Raw genomic sequence first — 23167 nt, forward strand, 5'->3', positions numbered from 1 at the left:
TTGACTTACATCCTTACTGACTTTAAACAGAAAAAAACTATTTGCTCCCTTACTGATTTCTTTAGTATTTTGTTTGATTCCTAAGATGATCAGACTGATTTTGATGTTAAAAATAACCTGAGTAAATGTGAAACACACTTTATATATGTCATTTATTGAGGAAAAGGCAACTTTGTTTTTCTTCTAAAGCCAACTAGGCAAGCCAAGTTTATTTGGATAGCATGTACAAGATAATGGTAATACCATCATACCATCAAATTGTGGAAATAGGGTTGATAGCAAGGCGTTGTCAAGGTCTTACAAATGTCGCTATTTTCTTGAGTATTTAATGTTAGCATCATTTGTAGCATCTGTCCATCAATAATACTGGCCTTGAAGTATGTTTAGTTCAGGTTGCCATTGAGCATTAAAGGGGCAGTATTATATAAAGTCGACTTTTTAAGTTTTTCATCATGTTATAATGTTATTCCCTCATCAAAATTATGCCTGGAGAGTTGTTTTGATTCTTTCATGCATGTTTGAGAAATCCTTTAATCTCCATGACAACCATTCAGCTGTGCAAAATGCCTGGGTGGACCTACTGCCTCCTTTGAGATGCTTCTGAGCTCCCGTAGCTCCTTCAGACTAGCCAGCAACAATTAGCAAACACCTGGTGGAACTGCACATCTGCTGAGCTCATTATACGAGCTACTTCTCAGTGCAATGCTGGGAAAAAAACAAATAAACAAAAAGGGTTAATAGAGGAGAGATGTTGTGATAACTTTCTAAAGGCAGAGTTTCAGAACGAGCAGGAATTTTTAAAGAAACAGAGACCCAATTTCAAAATGTTAAATTACAAAGCCACATTTAAATCATATTTGACGTGAACAGCATTTTATAAAAACTGAAGGTACTTTACTGCCCCATAAAATGCCACAATATACCTGGAAAATATATAATAGAGCGCCTTTAAATATGAATTTAAATTTCTGTTTTTCTGTCGTGCCATCCCATCACAGTGCTGTTGGCGCTACTCTTATGTGCCTACATAAGAGGTATTCTTGGTATTCTGAAGAATACCAAGTCTTCAATTATTTTAACAACCTCTCTCAAAGCTCCACTAATAACTATGTAGAATGCAACGTTTCTGAACTTTCCGACCTTCCAGCTCGAGATATCGACATTACTCTATTGTTCTATCCGTCTAACCTTTGTCTACATCAGCGACATCATTTGCATCATCTGGGTGACTACACCTCTCTCCAGCGCTGGCTCTGAACATGTTAATTCCTGACTCTTGTTTAGAGTTCATGCGTTTGCCATCTCCGTTTTGCTCTGTGGAGTGAGAAATCACTTTCTCAATGAGAATAATTGAACACGGGCAGGGGGGAGCCAGCTCATTACCCACAAATCACAGGGTGCAGGGGCACCTTAGTTGAAGACAATAATGACTTCTGGGAATAGAACGGGGCCGCCAGCCTGGAGCCGAACCGGCGTGGGCAGCATTGAACAAAGATGGGAAAGGAAGCTGCATGCTCATCCTCAAGATGAATTGACATGATGAGCTTCTTTTAGTTCTTTGAGAATGACAGGTTTCAATCTATTTACCGACCCCAAAGTCTGACTTACTCAGATAGAAATCTACATGTAGGCTATGCATAAATCTTTATGTACGCAATGTATGTTCACATGTTAAATGATGAAAATACACCTTCTTTAATACTAGAAAGTGATGAAGAGGGCGGCATTCTGTGATTGATGATGTCCAATTTGTCACATGACAGACATGTGGAGCCAGCACTGTGCCGAGAGCCAAATGAGTCCACTCTAACATAATGAGTTCCATTGTCACAACAGACTTTTCTCACTGTTTTATTGGCCCCATTTGCAAGCCAAGGCTTTTAAGTTGCAGAGCGAACATAATAAGGCCCTGGCCAACAATAAACATCCACTTTCTAGGGTGCATAGAAACAGAAGAGTAGTCCACCCGTCCATCTCTGCCAAATGGTTATTTTGTAGTAGTGAGAGTTTTATAGAAACCTGGGGGGAAAATACATTTTTATTTCAGAGCTATTGAGGGGAATACCAAGTAGGGATGTACGATATTGGATTATTGGTTGATATCCAATATGCTGATATACTGAAACTCATTTGGTTGATAACCAATACCGATACCAATATCGAAACTATATGACCTTCTCTACTGTGGATTAAAATACTTCATTATCTTTTTCGAATTAGCCTGCCAGCAAAAGCAAATGCTAAAAAGGAGGCTGAAAACGATGTAACACTTTCAACTTACATTATGTTTAATGTCAAATTTATTCATGATATTTGCTCCCTCTAAGACAATGACAACACTCAGTGCAAATTTGATATTGTGCTGTCCTGCAGGCATCATTGTCATTGGTTTGTCATATAAAATCAGCGCCTTTTATATTGGTGAGTTATTCTGACTGAATGGCCGATGTCTGATATTAAATATTGCGGCTAATATTGGCTGGCACTGATATCGTGCATCACTAATACCAAGCTGTTAGTTTGTGCTTGCTGTTTATTTTGTGTCCTCCTGCTTTCCTGACTTTGAGTCTGAAGTGTTGCAGATCAATTTCCTGCATTGTAAGCATTGTTTTTTTTTATTTTTTATTTTTTTATTCTATAGTCAATTTATTCATGATTTATATTAGCCGTCAGATTAACTTGTACACTCTGGTTTTATTTTCTCTTTAATTATGTAAAGGATGAACCAATTTAATTTAACTTTGTTATACTGTTTGATTAAATAGTGAGAGAGAGATGATTCACTTTGGTGACCCACTGAAGGAAAAAGCCTAACGAGTAGGAGAAGAAGTTATGTTGTTTGCTACACCTCACTTTATGATTGTGTCAGTAGTTTTTACACACAGGTCAGAGAAAATAGATGCTGCATCAATTTACAGTCATGATAAAAGAAAGAAACCACACCTTCTGTCAATTATGTGCTTCTACACTTCAAAAACACAAAATATTACTAAGTAATTTTGGTCTAATTTCAAGTGCAATATGTTGTTTTATAACAAAAGTGAGAAACGACCAAGTAAAACTGGACAACGTAAAAAAATCTGACTTTTATTATGGCTACACAGTATGTGTCATTTTGAAGAGGACAACTGCAAGAAGTGTACTGTAAATTTTATGTCATCTTAACCTCATTCATACACTTCTATTTGGAAGGACACGGATACTAGTGGCTCCATAAATGTTTGGAACCACAAAAAAAATTGTTTTTCCAAGATTGGGAAGCAAAGCAAGACAATTTCTGGTATGACATGGGTTTTCTCCTGCTGAGCAGTTTACCATAGGAATTGTCTCTTCTTCAGGCTGGAAGCACACAGGCTGTTGAAGTGCGTTGTCGAACAGTTTCCCTGCTGGGCTTCATCACAGCGATATGTGCCGTTTCTTCATGCATTCCTGATTTCAGCTACAAACATGTTTACATTATTTTCCATTTGTGAAAAAGCAGAGCTCCCAGTCATTCAGCGCTGTACCTGGTAATGTTTTATGTATGTTGCCCTTGAGGACTGAGAATCCAGATAATGCTGGCATCTGATTGGCTGAAATCTGAACTTGTATGGAAATCTGAACAGTGAGGAAAATAAGTATGAAACTGGGCAGTGTTTTTGTTTTTTCTTTAGGAAACATACAGGGCTATTGACATTCATTCAAAACTACATATCTGGAAGAACCCAAATAACACATGCATACAATGAAATAGAAGCAAATAAGTCTAGACTAGTATACACATAAAGAAAATCTGGAAAATCTGGAAAATGGCTTATAAATTAAGAACACAGCTGAAATTGGTCAGTATTTGGAAGCAATAACAATCACTGTGAGAATCAGTTAATACATCCTGGTTTAATTCTATTTGATTGCCTATTAAACGGTTTCTCATTGCACAAGAAGCATCTCATAATGGGTAAAAGCATTATGAGGAACATAATGAGTAACATACTAATTGCAACAATTACACATGTACTTTTTTCCATTGGGGTTTACAAGTGGATAGAACTTTCCACCCTGAAACACTAATGACCTCTCAGAGAGTAGAAGCACCTGGAATTTGCGCAAACAATACAGGTTTTCTTTGACAACAACATAAAATTCACTCAGCCATGATGGCCCAAACACATTCAGTTTTGGACGAGTCAATTAATTATTAGTACAATATCATCTTAAACTGATGTCTTTGAATGTTAAAGCACACAGTATGTTTTGAGGAGAAACAACAATTCACTTCCCTCGAAAAACATCGTACCAGCATTGACACTTGGCAGTAGAGTTGTCTTTTTGTCTGGGATCCTGGTAGACCTCACACAACTGAAGAGAGGAGGAATAGAGAAATGTATGCGGACTTTCTTGATGAGAATCTACACATGAAATAAGGGTGGACCTTTTTTTCACCAAGACTAATAAAGAATGATAGAAAATAAAGTTACTTGAATCCAGAGACTTAAGATCAGATTTCACAGAAGAGGCTTTCAGAAACTCTTAAGTTTTGAAGACATTTTGCACGGGATGTGGTTCAAAATGCTTGTCACTAGACAGGAGACGCTTTAAGGTTTTCAAACTCAGAAATGACTTTCCAACAATGTTATACGTAACCCAACATATCGCCCATACCCCCATAACTTCTGTCAGTACATCCCTTCAATATGTACTTTATTTTCTCTAATATTAGAAAACAATTGTGTCCTTTAACCAACTTGATACAGAATGAGAATTCTGGTTTGACGTCTGGCCAGCAAACATGTGAAGGCTTACACCGTTTTAATATTGAAATGATGAAGTTGGTTATGATTACCCCACATCCCCCTCACCATCTTCTCCCTTACAGTCTCCTCATTATCCTCCCTGCGCTTCCAATCTTGATTAAAATCAAGATAATCCATTGGCGTAATGGACAGTGAAAGCCCATCTGAGTTGCCAGAGATATTATTGGACATAATTGTTTTAATGCACAGCCATTGAAACATTATAGCACACCAAAAATTGGATGCAAGCAGTCATCTAATCACCAATTGTGCTCGGCAAAAAACTTTCTATTTAATTTTTGAGCCAGTCGACATCTTGTCTCGTCTTACTGTCTTTGCGTTCAGGGCTGTTTGTACATATTGTTTTTAGTGCACCAACCTCCCCTAGACCCACTTCAGATCTGTTTTCCTCTGTATCCTCCTTTCTTTCCATTTTCCTTTTGTACTGAAGCAGCTGCTGCCACCACCGGTCCTCAGCTCTCCTCCCTGTTGGGCCTGTAAAATTACCGTGACCCTACCGGTGCCTTTTGGGATCTCTCTTCATTACTGGCCCTCGCAAGACCCCCCACCCACCCCACCTCTTATTTCGACACAGCCGTCTTCACTTAGGCTTGGTACGGAAGAAGGATCCAGCCGAATGGCTTTCTGTCTCCCCCTTTATCCAAGAAATTTGGTGTCCAATTAAAATGAAATGGAAAGCCCTCCCCAACTCCTTTCACAAAGCCTCACACCACACTACTCCCATGATGCTCCAGATGAGCCACCTATTCAGGACCCTCTAAAAACAAGGCAGCAAACAATGGCCATTGTGTAGAGCATTTACCTTCAAATAACAATCTAGTGTGTACTAAGCCTTTAGTTTGCTCAAACTCGTCCTAATGTCTGTTCATTTTAGGCATATTTCAGCTTTTAAGTCACTATATATAAACATCCACCATAAAATGGGTGCGTCTCCCATCATCTTTCCATTATTGCCCGCTGGACCATTTGCGATGAAGTAACTGTCGAGCAAAGTGGTTTAAATAGAAATTTGGCAAAGTAAGAAATGTAGTTTGTTGGTAGCGTCCGTGCAACTCAATAAACCAGCACGATCCCGACTCACCTAATTGCGAGAGTGGGCACTAAAAAAATAATTAAAAAGGAGAAATTGTATTTGATTACAATTGGATTCAGATCCACGGGGGCGCTCTCATTTAAATTCAGGCAACTGCTATTATTTCAACAGGGGTAACGTTCAGTGACTGACCTTCACAGTTTGAAAGATGGATTAAATGTTCGGCGCAATGGAAAGCAGACTGTCCGCCCACTTAATAAGCTCAAAATGATGATTAATCTGCGAAAAGCACCGCAGAGCTCCTTTTTAATGCATGGTTAAAGACCCTGGATTCAGCTGGGACCGTCGTCTCGGCGGGGCCGCGCACTCATCCTTCAGGATTGGCTGTTCACAATTACCTCCCATCAACAAAGACAGAAGACAAAAAAAAAAGAAAAAAAAAACAGTCCCACTGTCTCAGAAACACAAAACCAAGTGCTACCCTCAGTAAGAACCCCCTCCTAAAGTACGCTTTTGTGTTTAAGTATTTTGTTTCTGTACATAAGCAATATTTAGACATCTCGGATCTTAAAATGTTGTCTGGATAGTCACCGTTGATGATAACTTAATTTGCTGTCATCTCTCCCCGGTTTGAACCTCCGGCTCTCTAGCCTATGAGCAGTCTGCTCCTGTTTCTGCTGTTATTGATGAGGCTTGAAGAAGAAAGGTCTTGAGCATTTCTGTCCACTTTGTGCCTTGCTTATTGACCTGGTGATTGATTTAGGGCCTCATAATTAGCTAGCCTAATTTAATTAAAGTGCAATTTCACATTACAGTAGGCAAAGGGAAATGCAGCTGTGTCACTGATAGATCAGCTTGTGCTTGCTATAAAACAGGCATGTGTGTTCCACGTCCCAGGGTTTCCACACACACACACACAGAAAAGTAAAATCATAGACGTAAGAAGAGATATACTACAATGTATCCATCTTACATTAATCCCTACACATCTCACTGCTCAATGCTGATGTGGACAAATCCAACCTCGCTTCTCTGATCTAATTTTCTTAACAGCATTAACTGTGTGTCCCCATAACCCACTTCAAGTACATTTCTGTCAGAGTGCAACATCTATGAGTCCATGGCCGTTCCTTTTTAAAGCGAAACGAAAACTGAAAGGTTGAAAGTTCTGGTTTTCTGTTGACTTTAACTGGGAAATTTTATGGGTAGTTAGAAATACTTAAGTTTTAGTCCTCCTTCTGACTTCATTTTACACATTGATAATGAGAGTTGCTCATTTTTAAAGAAGAACTTGTAAGCGTTTTAAGCTGCCATCATGTGAAAGAAAATGCTTGTTGTAAAATTTTCCAGTTACAATAAAGAAAATTAACTCTGAATGTTGGGGGGGACAAAAACACTGGACTGATGTGTGACATAAGCATTCTGTATTTAAACAAAGAGTGAATGAATATGGGTACAATGTGGCTCAGTTCGTTGCAATTAAATTCTCCAACTGGTCAGAAAACGCTACTTTAGTTTCATTGTTCAGTTTCCCCAAAGATAAAAAGATTTAGATAAGTAAGCTCAGAATTAAAAATTACTATCCAGATCCAGGCTTACAAAAAAGGCAAATGGAGGTGAAGATATCACCACAGACAATGAAACAGAAAGAGTGGCTTACCTCAGGCGAGAACGCCCTGGTATCATATAGATAGCTATATGTGCTGCACATAACTACCAGAATAGAAATTTCTATCAATATGTGTATAAATTATACATTACAAATGTTAGTCAGTTCTCACCTTTCCACTTCCCATCTCAGTTGCTCTGCATGTCGTCTGTTCATCCATGACACTCCTGATCATCTGAATTCAAATCTGAAGTTTTCACTTGATTCTGGACATCCAACTGTTGGTTCAGGTTGCAGATTATTTATGCCCATAAATGTTGGGGTATTTCTTCATACACAACAAAAGCAGCTTATTACATTTGCACTAACAAACAACCAGTTTTAGTGGCTGACTGAGGCATGATGACGAAATGAAAGGAGGACTGTAAGTGAATGGTAACTCCACCCTACAAAATCACACCACTTTGGCATCTATTGACAATAATGGTAAAAACAGGATCTGTAAGTTTTAGGTTTAAGAAATGGGTCACTGTAATGTGTTTTACTAAATGATTTTCAGGCAAAACCAATATTTTCAGATTTGATTTCAGTTCTCTCTTAAATCTTTGTTCAGTAACAACCTCCACACTGAAGACTGCTGGGGTTTGGGATGAGTAAAACTGAAAATCATCCATTTCTAGTTATGACTGATGACCACATATTGGTTATGCTTGATAAGTCCTTAGGAATTGAAAAGTAAAAGACTGTATTTAAAAGGAATCAGCAGGATTTTAATGAGCCTGCTATATCTTTTTCCCTTCAAAACCTGTAACAGTTTAAAACGTAGGCACCTTTAGATGGTGCTGTTTTTATTTCCCAAAAGATCTGCAGCTTCCATTACAAAAGAGGGTCTATGGTGGTATTAGACAAATTAAAATGTTTTAAACGTTGAACAATATGAATTACCATTGCTGAAAACCCCACGTTTTATTACAAAGTCTTATCACTGGCTTTGCCTGTCATTCTTAAGATGCTAAGTCTGATATGAAAGTACACCAAAGCCATTTTGGCCTCTCTGCTGACAAGTTATTAATTGCATTTTAGAGATTGTGCGGTTAGGGTGAAGGTCATTATGACCCTCTCATCTTCCTCTAAGCAGTTTAACTCTCTACCCAGCCTTCAATAATGCACATCTATTGCCTACATAAATGTAAATAAAATGTCTCGCGACCGTATTTATGGTGATGTATTGGTTGTCTTAATGGGGAGGGAGTCCAGTGAACTGGGGTCCAGTAAAGGGGGTAAATGACCCCTTGACATGCTAAAGCTGAGCTGTTGGGTCCAACCGACATGTCAAATTTTATCAGCGAAAATAATTTGAGCCCAGTTTGGCATGGGGAAAAAAGAAAAATGCATCTGTGGCCTTAAACAATTCAGAGTAGATGGTTGCACGTATTCTGGCTTACATAGGTGGCTTGTGAAAACTCCATTAGGAATCAAATTAAGGTAAGAGAGCTTTTTGTCCAACACCATAAAGCTTCTTTTAAGAGCCAAGTAAAAACAGTAAGCTTCTGGCTCCGGTTAAGATGGAAAAGCATTGGTAAATGTCTGAAGGTCAAATGAACATTAATGGTACTATTAGGAGTTATTACCGCTGGTTTGTCTTTGTATAGAAATGCCATTGTGCAATGCAGCAGCGCAGTGAACTTCAATTGGGTCCTGCAGGTTGTTCAGCGTTCAGCTAAACTGCATTTAGCAAAAGTAATTGGGGCGCAATTAAGGCTCCTCAGTCTTTCTTTTTTTAGTGACAGGAAGAACCTCAGCGTCCACTTTTTCTTGGACTCGGCCTCACTGCAAACAAAATCTTTCTACTACATATTGCCAACAACATGTAAAAAAAAAAACAAAAAAAAAAACTGTTACCTTTGGCCGGTTGAATGTTGCCATAAGGGGCGTACGTTTTTTCCGTAATTAGCGCTCTGTAGTTCAAGCAGTTCAGACGTCTGCTTTCATAAATGCGGGACTGTTTACTTTTGCGGGACAAATAACATTCTGGACTTACTCAAAAAGTAAATAATAAAAAAAGAGACTTATTTTCCATGTTGAGATATTATTAGATGTTCAGCTCAGGTAGAAATTGCTGTAGAAACAAAGCACTCGTTGTTGTTGTGTATGGGAGGAAATGTCTGTTCCACATATAAAGCTGTCACACAGATGTGGGCCCCAGATCGGAGCCCAACAACACTATTCAGTCTGACCTTTGAACCTGTCCTTGTTAGCCTCAGACGTCAAAGATGGGCTCAGGAGAAACCCTCCTCCCCCCTCCACCTATTTCTCCCCACAGCAACATGTTGTACCTGCCTATGTGTGTGCATGCGCGCACACACACACACACACACACACACACACACACACATTTATGGTTACAGTAGGACTTTAAGGGGGTAGTTGGTGATGGGGAATGACAGCTCCTCAACACTCTGCCTTTACCTTAGCCTTTAAAAGCTGTGTGTGCGTGTGTGTGTGTGTGTGTGCGTGTGTGTGTGTGCGTGGCTGTGCGTGTGTGTAGAGTATCTCCCCAGTCTCCCAACCAAACAGCTGCTACCTCTCTCTGTTCCTTTTAGTTCCCTCAACAGTCTCCAACCTGCCGGTTTATTTGAAGGTAACAAGGTTCTGCACTTAACAGCTGCCTCTCCTTTATATGGCTACAGTTTCTTTTTTTTTCTGTTGTTTCTAATATTGCATGTAAAAAAAAAAAAAATCTGAAAACCAAGTGTTAGTGTCAACATTGTTCATGGTTGATTTAATTCTTTTTCTCTTTTTTTGGCTTCCTTCCTGATATAGGCTACATGCGAGCATACATTTCTGTACAAGTATCTGATGCTTCTTGCACGACCTTCTATTCATTCCTGATGTACAGACACTGAAGAGTAGCATCATGTACAAATGTAAAGGGAGAAATGTGTTATAGGGAGTATGAGGTGCAACCAGTTAAAACTACTGTCACAAGTTGCGTTTCCATTAACTATAGAATTGAGCTAATTGAAATTACAAAAATAAATTTGCTTCATGGAAACACGGCAATTGTGAAAACCCTTGCTGTTTTCGCTTGGATGAGGTGATTTTTCAGCCGTATCGAAATAGATGTATTTTGTAAAACGGCAATAGAAACACTTTTTCCACATCGCACAAGTCAAGTGATCAACAGCCAGATGTTACTACTGGCGAAAACAGCAAAGACAATGACAGGAAGTGGTAGTAGGGTAAAGTTTTATCTATTTTTTGTGGACAATGTGTAGCTGGCTCCACTAGATCTCACAGCATCGCAGTTCCTAAATGTTCGTAAATGTTGTCATTCAAACGTGTTGAATCCATATTTCTTTTGTAAAATCGTCGGCTACAATTTCCCCAAAACACCGCATACGTAGCCGCTCCTAAGCATAACTTATTCATGTGTTGCTCCAACACCTGGATAAGACACAGATGTCTCCTCTGATGGCTGATAGATGATGAGCGCTAGCACCATGGCCATGAACATAAATCATGTAACCATTTACATCCACCGTTGCCATTATTTTTAATGACTTATTGCACCAACAAGCTCATTTACATGTGAGCATCGTTTCTTACTTAATGTTAACACCTCAAAAATTGTGGGGGGTTTTTGACATCAGCAGAATAACAACAAAAAATTTAAGGACATTTATAACAGAAATGCAACTACAGTTTCCCATGCTCCCATGTTTACTGGTGTTATGGTTTAAAAAAATCATCTATAAACTATACTTTAGTATCAGTAGAAATTAAGAAGATCTTATGAAGCTTTGTGCCCTGTGATGTATTTGAAGCACCTGCCCTGATTCAGCATAATGTGCGAATATTGATGATGTTGTGGAATTCACTGTGTTCTGTGGCATCATGACCAGGGACATTACTTTTTTTCTTAAAGTCACCATCCCATTTTATTTATTTATTTATTTATTTATTTATTTATTTATTTATTTATTTATTCATATTATAACACCAACTCTCCACCTGGTGAAGAAATGTCAGTTCTCTTTTCGTAGCAGGTTGGACTATTCCATGTTGTTTTCTGGCCTCTAAACAGAACCTTTGTTTTCACAGAGATCTGATGTTAGAAGATTCATTAAGCCGTGCATCATATCTTGTACGTCAGTTTGTCATCACTTCTTTTTGTGTGTCTTTCAAAATGACAGTGGCACCCACAGGTAAATGAATTAACCTTGTAATATGCCTTAGTGAAGTTCTTAATATTATTTGGAAGGATCTGTTTCTGGTTCTGCTGGAGTCTCCTTCCACCTTCCGGGATTTGAATCTTCGCTGCCATAAGCGTAGGAGAGAGAGAGAAAGAGGAAAAAATTGGAGGAGGGATGGACGCAGCAAGAGGGCAAGCTAGGGAAAGAGCAGCAGGAGAGTTGAAAAGCCTTGTTGCATCCCCACTTCACTGGTTACCAAAGGATCAACAGGGTGCTAAAAGCACTCAGGGGAGGAGGAAGTGGATGGGTTTTAGAGACGGGGGGATGGAAGAGGGGATTCAGAGTGATGAGGAGATGAAGAAAGAGAGCATAAAGTGAGAATAAATTGGGAGGGAGATGTGTGTTTAGCTTGTGTCTTTCCTCTACTGTCACTCAGGGCTGAACTTTGCCACTGACTCAAGGACAGTCAGAAAGGGGGGGCTGGCTCCAGATATAAATTGCCTGTCACTCCCCTGATCACAAATAATATGGCTTCTGCAGTATTTTTTTAGAGCCACAGTGTGAGGAGTTCTGCAGCTATTTTAAAGAGCAAGAATGTTGTTCCATTTATTACGATTTATATTCAACATAAGTTGGGTTTACTAAAAACTAGTTAAGTGATTTGTGTGTTTGTTAGTTGTAGTTCACTTCCAAATTTTTGCCAAAATCCTTTTTTTTTTCTTTTTTTTTTGTAGTTCATTAATTAAACACAACCACATTCAGACTTCTCTGTGGACAATTTACAACTTCAAAGATATAAAAAGTTTCATGTGGGTCTTCAAAATATCAGAAATGGGTCAGATTTGCCGATTGTGTATATGACATGCGAACACAAGGTGGGAATAACTATTGAGTGGAATTGTAATAACCATCTAACCCCAACCCGACTGTTTGTCATTGCACATTTCTAGTTGTTGTTTTTTGTTTCTTTCTTGCATTTGTGCAGAACAAAACACCAGCATAAACACTTGCAACGTGTTCTTGTAAACTAGCAGCTAAAATTGATGCAACATGTTGCAATGAAGTAATTACATGTGCCCTGCAAATCAGCTTGGCTTTATCCGCCCTGAAACAGCAACTATTTACCTTGTTTTTATCTAATTCTGTATTTTCTTTGGGTGGTTTTTTTTCCACAATCAGTTTTCACACTCTCAATGTATTCTCTGCTCTTTTACCTCTTTTTCTTTTTTACTTTATGCACTATTCATGCTGCATTTATTCTTTTGTAGGAGGCTTTTCTACTTTGAGTCTCTCTCCTCCCATATTTATGTATCAATTACTAAAGGTGGTATTAGAAGTTTACTTTGAGGAAGAAAAAAAAAATCTATCCTTTCGCCTGGGGGCAGGAGGTATTTTCATAAATAAAAAAAAAAAGCTTTGTGGATAACGGGCCCTTTGAGACACCCGCAACCTTAGCTGACATGTAATTAAAGGCAGGGGTCACCGGCTGACTGACTCATTTTCATATCGGATGGTTAGAGAAAGGAGGTAGACAGGACCGGCAGGACGAGGTCTTTTAAGGTGTGCGGCTGATGAAATTTTCATGCCCTCTCCCTTTCTTCTCACCAGCAGACTGTAATAAATAAATGGAAGACAGAGTTTCACTGTGGCACCTATGAGTGTCTGCTAAGATATCCTCGTCAATGAAAAGGTTTGAATGTATTTCCATAAAGAAAGCAGAAAGGCGCCGGACCTATTTGGATCTGCTTGACATTTCAGTAAAAGAGAGGTTTTTGGGGGGGGAGGAAAAAACGAAAGGTGAAGGGTGAGGGTGGGCAAATAGCAGTGGCTAACAAAGCGTCTCCCCCCACCCCACGGAGACAACGTACTCCCTGGATGTTGCTCACACACATTCAACTATCTGCAGTCCCTAACCCAGCTGGAGGCAGAAAGTGGAATGAAAAGGAAGAAAATGTGCTGCACGTTGAGCTTGTTAGCTGTTGATGAGAGAGTCAGCAGCTGATTAGTGGAAACGAACTCTGTTATTTGATGCGTCTTCCGGTTCTGTGGGGTGGAAGACGACGCAACTCACACGACCGCGTGTGAGTGCACGGCTCAATTGGTAGCATCTCCATAAAGAGAGCTTAAATGAAGATTTTTATCCCTCATTAGGGGAACATGAAGCTGTCGTCTTGTCCTAGTGCCTAGTTAAGTCCTCAGTTGTCTGGCCTGCCTGGAAAAGCCACTGCCTGCCTAATGGCCCTGAAGGACGAGGAGTTACTGGAACGGCGAGCTCGAGAGAAACGGTCAACAACACTTTCCTTTGGCTCTAGACCTCGATCGAATCACTTCAAAGACTGGTATCGGTGCCACTCAGATGGAACTGATCAAACCTGAGCGGCTCTGGTCTGTACTACTGCAGTCAATGGTGGCATTTATAACTGGTTATACTGGAGCCTCCAATATGCCCTGAACTCAAACTGATTAAGCATGTAGGCACTAATTTTCTAGAGACATGGCAGGCATTAGACGTTAAAGGCATGGTAGTGACGTTTTTTAAAATATTTTTTCCCTCTCTCTTTTCTTTAGGAGGAGGAAGAAGCAGAGCAAAGAAAATACGAAAGGAGGATTGAGCGAATCGAGCCTGTAGGGAGGGCCGACTCTTCACTGGACCGTTCACCTGTGTTAAGTCTTGAGTGAGTGGCCCTACTGACAAACTTAGAACCTGCGCTGGCTCACCAGCTTACAGTTTTAGTAACATGAGCCTCCTATTTTCCAAGCTTCACAGATATGTGGACATGATATGTGGTAAACTGTTGAAAATGAACCTATACCCCTTAGTTTTTTCACATTTTGCTACATTGCAGCCACACATTCATATATCCTAGTAAAGGATTTAGTAATAGACTAACACAAAGTGTGTAATTTTGCAGTCGAAGGAACATAATGCATATTTTTCTGGCTTTTTAACATCACTGATCACTGTTCAATCTACCTTCCAAAATGAGTAAAGTATAGCACAACTACATACTTACGAAAACAAGGCCGTCCGCCTAAACTGAGAAGCAGCATATACGTTCATAGTAACTCTGGATGAGTTTCAGATATCCAACGATGGGAAAATCTATCAACAGGACAGCTATTTATTTTGCAATAACTAAATAAATAGCTATTTATTTATGGCAAGAATGGCAAAAGAAAGCAACTGCTGAAAAATGCTATAACTCATTTGGTGTTGATTGGATGATGGATGGAAATAGGACAATCCTGGGGAAACAAAACAAACTGTAGAAGCTGAAAAGGCTTCCAAAGTAACCCTAACAATAAAGCCAGAGCTGTGATAGAGTGGTTTACATCAAAGCATCTTTAGTTTTTAGAATGGCCTAGTCAAAGTACAGACATGAATGAAAATGGGTATAATTTTAAATGTCTAGATGTGCAAAGCTGATTGAGACATAATCAAAAGACTTACAGCTGCAATTACAGTAAGTGACACTACCACAACATCTTGACTCTAAGTCTAAATACTAACTTTTCAGGTATATTAGGACTCTGCAGTTTGTGCTTGTGGTGTGACTAAATGTGAAAAAATAATGAAAGGGTGTGAAGACTTTTACAAAGCTTTGCACAACTTCTTTATTTGGTACGAGGTGGAAAAGCGCACCATTTAATTTCAAACACCTTGGCATCAAATGCCAAGGTGTTCTTTCATGAGACGCATCCTACCGATCTGCATTGATGGTGGCTCATGTTCATTTGTCTTCACGTCTTTATCTGCTCAAATTAACCTTCTCCTCCAACCCGTCCTCCCTTCCCTTACATGTTTTCAATTAATCCGCTCTCTCTTAGCAGTCTGATCTTAATCACTTAATTGGAGTCTCCATTTGGATCTCTAATTGACCCCGAGGTCCACTTGTCAGACTTTGTAATGGATGACTTTGTATAGGCAACACAATACAGGTCCGACCAACAAAGCAGAGCAATTTTCCATCCTCGTCCCTGCCATCAAGCTTTTGTCATGTTGGACTGTATTTCCCTTTTACACAAACTGCTTTTTTTTTTTTGTTGCTTTTCCTTGTCACCCTTGTTATTTTTATTCATGCATGTCTCCTCCCCCCTGTTTGTTCTTGTCATCCGTCAACGTCCTCCAGAAGCATGCTCAAGCCGGTCGAAGTGTCCAATGAAGGAGGGCCCCTGGGGATCCACGTAGTTTCTTTCAGTTCACATGACGTTAGGTAAAAAAAAATAATATATATACATTTTAATGTTTTTTTTTTCATTCATTAATTCATTCATTGCCTGTTTTTTTTCATCTGTTTTTATTGAATTCCTTTGTCAATGTGTCCTTTGTATGTTAATTCAAGGATAAGTCTGTGAAAACAGCATGTTCATGGTAATGCTATTGGAATCAGAATCAGGTTTAATTGTAGTGTCACATTGACAGAAGATTTATTTTGGTAATTATTGCAGAAGTGATATATAGTTGCATAAATATATAAACATTTACATGTATGCAGACATACGTACATAGTATGAGCAGATTGACACAGCAGGTTTACAATTATTTTAGAACTTGGAAATTCACTGCTTCTAATGACAACAAGTGTGTCTCTGTCACACTTTTGTATGTCACTTCTCTTTTTGCCAAAAGATAACTTGCAAATTAAAAAAAAAAAAAATCACTTTTGGCCAAATATTACTTAGGCCTTTATTTTTAGGAAGGTACTGAGATGAAGTTTGATCTTCAGTAAAAACTCTTAGAAATGTTGAAACAATGGAAATTATGCTATTGGTAATCAGATATTTCAGCAATGACATAATAACACCATTAAATAATCTCATGCTACATTATGCAGACTTTCTGTCTGCACTGACAAAGATTTACTCACCTCGCATTCCGATTGCTTGAAACTGAGAGTAAGACATAATCAAAAGAGTCCTAACTGAGAAACTGAGAGTAATGTAATGTTTCAATTCCGTCCTAATTTATTTAGCTATTAATTATCGCAGAGCAAATGAACAAGACAACCAAAACAATAAATACAATTAATTATAAAATCTCAGTAAACAAAATTGTCTTTCAAAAAAGGGATAATTGAGACAAATACTGAAGACCAATTTTGGTAAGAACATAGAATAATGATAAATCACTCAAATAAAAAAAAAAGAACTCGTTTTTAGTTATCACATGATTAATTGATTTATTGTTTAGTTCGACAAGCCTCAGAACATGACTAGATGAAAAATAAAGTGCAAGCAGGTTTATTTCCATCACTGCATCTTTCTGAAGTTGTCGAAAGTCGTACTTTAAACCCCTGTTTCCTGTCACAACTGCATCAAAAGTGATTCCAGCCATTTTCTTTTACCTAACTTTTAACTGATGAGTGTTGCTTATAAAAAGAGCGGGGGTGAAAAGGAATGAATTTCAGTTTATGGTTTTTCCTTAAAAAAAAAAATAAAAAAAAAATCTAAAGGACACAAGAAAGTGTCCAGATGTAATCAAACTAAAAGCCTGTGTAAAACACAGACCCCTGCTGAATGCCAACAGACTGGCCCACCTCCAAGGTGAATGTGGCCACTCAGCACTGGGGAAGAAGGACGAGGGGCAAAGACAGGGCATGGGGAAGAACTGGGAGGACATCTGAAGAGGTGGGGCGGGGGACATTGGCTGTCATTGAGCACTGGAGACAGTAATCTTGTTGCTGTTTATTAGTGTCAGAAAGCTATATTTAGCTCTGACTTCTTGCTAACTCACCCCGCAGCTCTGACACTTGGAGTTTCTCTCGGCCAGAAAGGGTGGATAACCTGCGTTTAAAAATAGAAGCGTTCAAAATCGTGAGCAATATTGCTTGAATAAAGTCCATATCCACCTTGACAGACTAATTATCCCTCAAAGCTCCCCTTGTATTCCAGTAAAGTCATTGTATTGGTCTCCTTTCCATCAGCTTTAGCTTGATACTAATAGCCACCACAGACTTCAATTAATTTCAGCCATAATAAGACTTTCGTCTAGCCAGTGGGTTGATGCTAATGGACTGGCCCAGTTCTTTCCTGTTTGCTGTATGCTAGGACAGGAGGCATTAAGCTCAGTGGGCTGTCATTAGTGTCTAGACCAGGGCCAGAGGGGTCAGACAGCAAGCGGGGAAAACAAAAAGAACGAAAAAAAATAAAACAGACAGGCAACAAACAAGGAACTGTGGGCACTCCAGCGTCGGCTGTCCACATTCTGCTCCACTGCACCGACATAAAGCGAGATCCGGGGTGGTGGGTGGGGGGGCAGACAGCTGCAGGAGAGAGCTTAGAGACTCTGTCACTCCAGCTGACAGTATCTCTCTTACACACACACACACACACGCACACACACACACACACACACACACACATCCATATGCACCGATCCTCACCTGAAAATGAACTTACATCCAATCACTTTGTGAGAAATATGGACCTGTGGAGTTGTTTTCCCCACAAGCCGTCTGTCTTTCCCTATGCAAGCCGTCAGACATTCACACACATAAATCGTTGCTTTACACAAACCCGCACTCCTCTTCCAGACAAATTTTGTGCCTAATGAACTTCTAATTCCATGACCAGTTTCGATTGTAAACAAATAGAGGACATAATTGCCGTGCAGAAATGATCTTGATTGGAGTATTATTTGATTAACGGCAGTTGATGAGAGCAGGTGGCCTCCTTCAGATTACTGCCGATCCGCGAGACGATGTAAATCGTGAGTTGCTGTTGTTGTTAGACACAGATTCATATTGTCTTGGAAGTGGGGCCTAGCAGTAGTAAGATGTACGCACATCAATGGAGATTAGTAAGAGACACAGACACACATAGGGAAACTTGGCCTTCTAGCACAGACGCTTGATGCAGATTGAGACATTTTAAGGTGAGATTTTCAGTGGAAACAGCTCAAGCTTCTAAGACTTTGTTCAAATTTACTGTGGACGTTTCTGAAAATCACTGATGAGATTATAAAAAAAACCACAGAGATGTGAAGGAATTGCCACAATGTACATTCTGCGTTACACAGTCAACACAATAGCAGTGCTTACATGAAATCATCTTCCATAAATCTCTACAAGATGCTGCTTTATCCCCGCCGTCGCCTGCTGCAGCTTTGAATACCGATCGCCGATCGACTTAAAACTCCCTGTTAGCAGATCAACAGTCATCTTGAGTGCGTCCACGCTGTAATTTTTCTACAGGGCAACTCTTTTTCTTTCCAAGCCGACAGCCTGGAAATAAAGCAAAGTCATCTCTGTCTCAACGGTTCCCGCAATTACTCCGAGCGCAGCAGCCTTAAGATGAGGCGGCATCTTAAGGCTAAGGGGGGGGGAGAGGCACAGGCCATTGGTTGATCCTCGTTTCAATTTATGGCTGAACTGCTTACCCCCCGCTGATCGGCTGAGACGAGTCTGTGGCGTGAGCGTGGATGTCCACGTTATGCAGTCAATTACTGTAATGTTCTGAAAGTAGTCCTGTTTGACTCAAATGCTAAAGAGCTCTTTAAATCTACACTTGACGTCCACCGTGAACCGGGCTCGCAACTGAAACAATGCCGAATTGTCCGAAGGTTCACAGCAGCGTTAGTTGATTACTTTTTTTTTTTTTTTTTTAGATGAATGCGTCATTGTTTTTCACCTGGTATTTTATCAATCTTCGGTTTAATCGAAAGACATCCTTAGAACAAAACAAAGATAAAAGAACCTCAGGCCTTCCAGTCAATTTCACATTAGCTGGAGTTATCAGTAGAGCCCAGAAAAAGCCCAAAGGTGCAGACAGATGTATTTATTCCAAGAGCAATAAAAGGAGGAAGTATTTGAAGGTAAAGGTCTCTCTTTTTTTTTTTTTTTTTTTGAAGGGATTGCTGGGATGGCGCTGCAGTAAAACTCTCTGGGTATTTAGTTCACACTGCGAGCTTCTTGCCTTTAAGCTCCAGGGAAGGAAGCTGTAACATTTCCCTCAAAGCCAAAGATGATCTCCTAGTTTGTGGTTTGGATTATTTCAGACAAACCTGCCCGTCACTCTCTCAGACTTGCACACACATAAAGAATGTGCAAAGGAAAAGACAGACAGGAGCTGAGAATCAAGTTCCAGCTGCAGCGTCTTTCCAGATGTCGATAAAATTTTATTCGAGCCTAAAATATGAAATGTATAATTTTTCTGTCAATAAGTAGGGCTAAAAGTATCCTTGTTAGTCTATTTGCATATTCAAAACCCTTACTTTTTTCATTGTGTCCCATTACAACAAAAATTACCTTTTTTTTTTTAGATGTTACGTGATCTACTGACACAAAGTGCATAGTTGAGAAGAGGAACAGAAATTCAATATTTTTTTTTTAACTTATAAAAAACATTTCCTGCATTTTGTATTCTGATCTCTTTACTCTGATCGCCCACAATAAAGTGCTAAACTTTTCAGCCTGCATGCTAACTGCTCTGTATGATGTGTGAAATGAACACACAGCATCAAACCGAACTTGTTTCTCCACTGTAAAACATGGTGGTGGCAGAGTCACACTTTCAAACTGAAGGAAAAAAGAGTAGATGGAAAAATGGAGGTGAGCTGAAAACAGAACAATCATGGAAGAAAACCTGTTTGATGCTGCAGGAGACGTGACACAGAGGTAAAACTTGACCTTCCAGCAAAACAACAAACATATACATCCAACCAGAGATCAAATTGGGCAAATGTTTGATTATTAAGCACATAGCTTAAGCATAGAGTGTAAGATATGTGTTAAAAATGATCACCTTCAGAAAATAGTCTTTTTTTTGCCTTAACAACAAAGAGGTGGGGTGAAAACAGGGTGAAGAATTCAATGTCTGAGTCTATCATGGTACAGACGTAACCTAAAACACCTGAAGCCGTTTTCACAGCTGATCGTTGTGCTACAAAATGCTGATTCAGCTTCACTCACTCCAAAAACCCGCACTCAAAAAATCCCAATAAAATACATCAAAGTTCCTTAGAAAAAATTCAGTCAGGCATTAAAGATAAGTTTCATAATTATAATAATAATTCACAAACACAAAATCCTGCATTACTTTCTGCTATTAAGACATACATTTGTCTAAAAATGTTGAAAATCTCCATTACATACCTTTAACTAATTAACGTTTTGACTTGTGTGTGCTATTACCCTGACATTTTGATTCAGCTGCAAAATCTGTTGACTTGCATTTTATAATCTCTGTAGTTTTTTTTTTTTTCTCCCCTCTTAATATTTAAAGGATGTCCATTAGGTACTAATCTGTAATATGCTCATTTGCAGGACTCAGGGCTTGCTGGTGAAGCGTTTGGAGCCCGGAGGAAAAGCTGAGCACGAGCGTCTCTTCCAGGAAAACGACTGCATCGTCAGGATTAATCAGGGAGACATTCGCAACCTGCGCTTCGAACAGTAAGCTGCTGATAGCGATGGGCATAGCACGCATTTAGTGCAGCAGCACACAAGACAAATGCTCACTGGCTTTAATTGGCGCTCGCGACCTCTTAGTTGTCGAGTTCCGAACACTCCCCCCCTCCCCTGTTTTATCAGCGCTGTTGTGCCTTCAGATGTTTAAACACACACCTTCATTATTATCATTTGTAGCTGGTGAGTGAACCGCATCGCTGTCGAGCTGCAGAATGCAAAGCCTGTGGTACAGCTGGAGATATTGCCGACTTGTTGGACCCGCTGTAATGGCTCTCGTTGACCTGCGGTGCCTCGGCTCTGCTTTGGCCTCTGATCTAACACCGCCCGCGTTCTCCTCTGGATCCATTTCCAGCGATTCATTGCTGCCCTTCATTTCCTAAAGTGGGAGGAAGATATAAGTCTGGCACTCCTCCACTTCCATTTACCCAAAGCCACCTTCGCTCTCACTCACGAGGCTGAATGTGTGGACTCACATACTTAAACTTGTGCTGACACACGGATTCAATGACACCGAGGTGCTCGGCGTCCTTGGGGTTCCCTTCTTCTCTATTTCTTCTCAGAAACCAGAGGAACTGATTTTTGTCTAATGAAGGCTAAGGTGTAGGAGATTTTAGAATTTTTAATTGTACAGAAAGAGAATATTCATAACAACTGGAACGCTACCAAGATTATAGACCAAGACTATCTGAAGACACCTTTATGGAAGAGTGGTACGAAGAATGGCCTTACTGAAAGGAAGCCTTAAAAACTCTCCATTAAAGTTTTCCATGTGGAATAAGGTGAAGAAACTGAAGTTGCTGTCAACAAAATAATACACTGTGTTACCAAGAGAAACGGATAAACTGCTTAGAGTTGAAGGGGAGCTAAATACAGGAGGATCTTAGAAAGAACGTACAACTAGTAGCAGTGAACTTTTGTGGAGCACTGACTGCGACTTCTATAGAGCTGTTTGTTAGGATACATGGTCAGACCAGGGGCCGGTGGTCTGTGATGTGCAACAGTGACACAGACTTCTTCCAGAAGTTCAGAATTATAATGTTCAGCCATTGTTTACGTCCAGATTTACCACATCTGGCTTTTTACGTCAACGACAATAAAAGTCAGACAAACTATGACATGATTGTTCAGACTCCAGAAAACTGAGATTTAGCTCTACATATGGAAATGACACAAATCTGATTTTATTCTATGTTTTTTGGATGAAAACATCAGAATTGAGCCATTCAGACTATTGTGAAAAAGTCGCAAATGGGGAAAAAAATTGCATTTTGGTCGCATTTGCCTACTTTTTGAACACATCCTTAGTTAATATACAAACTTAAATTCCATCTAGAACTCTTTGGTGGATTTGGAAATTGGTGTTTTCACAATTTGACTGAACACAAACAATTTGGCAGATTGTGCTACTAAGCAGTTCAAAGTTGGTAGTGACATAACCCAACAGACATTCAGCTGTAATTGCAGTGAAAGGTGGTTCTACAAAATGTTCAGCACTATTGTTAGTCCTTCCAGACTTGCTCTACTGTGAAAAAGGCTTAAATAAACCAAATCCACAAGACACTCATGTTACTCAGGGTCCCATCCAATCACCGACATGCCCTTGTTTTGGGTGATTCTGCATGAAAACGAGATAATGGAGCTAAACTTCCCTGCCCTGCTCCGTCTGCCCCTCCCCGCTCTGTCATGATTGCGTGCCACAGAGAGTGACAATTTAAAGTGATAGTCTAATCTTCTTGGATTGTTTTGCATGGGTAAATATTTTGAGGAGCTTAATCTAACTGAATGTAATGATGCATTGATGGGGGTAATTTATTATTCAATCAGGCTCGCACAGAGGTTGATTGCTAGAGCGTCGGTAGCGTATATGAGCGTGTGGGAACATTTGGATATAAACACATGCGTTACTCGCACACGCAGGCACACACCTACTTATCCAGCCATCAGCACTCAGTGTGAGTTTGTGACTGATTTTTGTAAATTACCATAAGAATAAAGACGTGAGAGAGTCCAAATCCTGCAGAAGAGGCTTTGGTGCTGCATTCGGGCGTTTGCCTTTGTGACATTGCATGAATAAAGAACTCAAAGCATTTTTAAGCACTTGTAATTACGGCAGGTTAGGTATGGTGTTGCTG

At 39.7% G+C, this 23167-nt stretch overlaps 1 protein-coding gene across 2 annotated transcripts in view; it reads left to right on the forward strand.

The window, feature by feature from the left end:
• LOC103143381 (partitioning defective 3 homolog) overlaps positions 1-23167 on the forward strand; it is a 299858-nt gene that overhangs the window by 157023 nt on the left and 119668 nt on the right. For both annotated transcript variants that reach the window (XM_016675207.1, XM_007559893.2), the window contains exons 6-8: positions 14200-14306; positions 15762-15845; positions 20895-21020. In XM_016675207.1, the coding sequence (XP_016530693.1) occupies positions 14200-14306; positions 15762-15845; positions 20895-21020 (317 nt within the window). The remainder of the gene's footprint in view (positions 1-14199; positions 14307-15761; positions 15846-20894; positions 21021-23167) is intronic.

The sequence above is a fragment of the Poecilia formosa genome, unplaced genomic scaffold, assembly GCF_000485575.1.
Source record: "Poecilia formosa unplaced genomic scaffold, Poecilia_formosa-5.1.2 Scaffold109, whole genome shotgun sequence".
NCBI lineage: Eukaryota > Metazoa > Chordata > Actinopteri > Cyprinodontiformes > Poeciliidae > Poecilia > Poecilia formosa.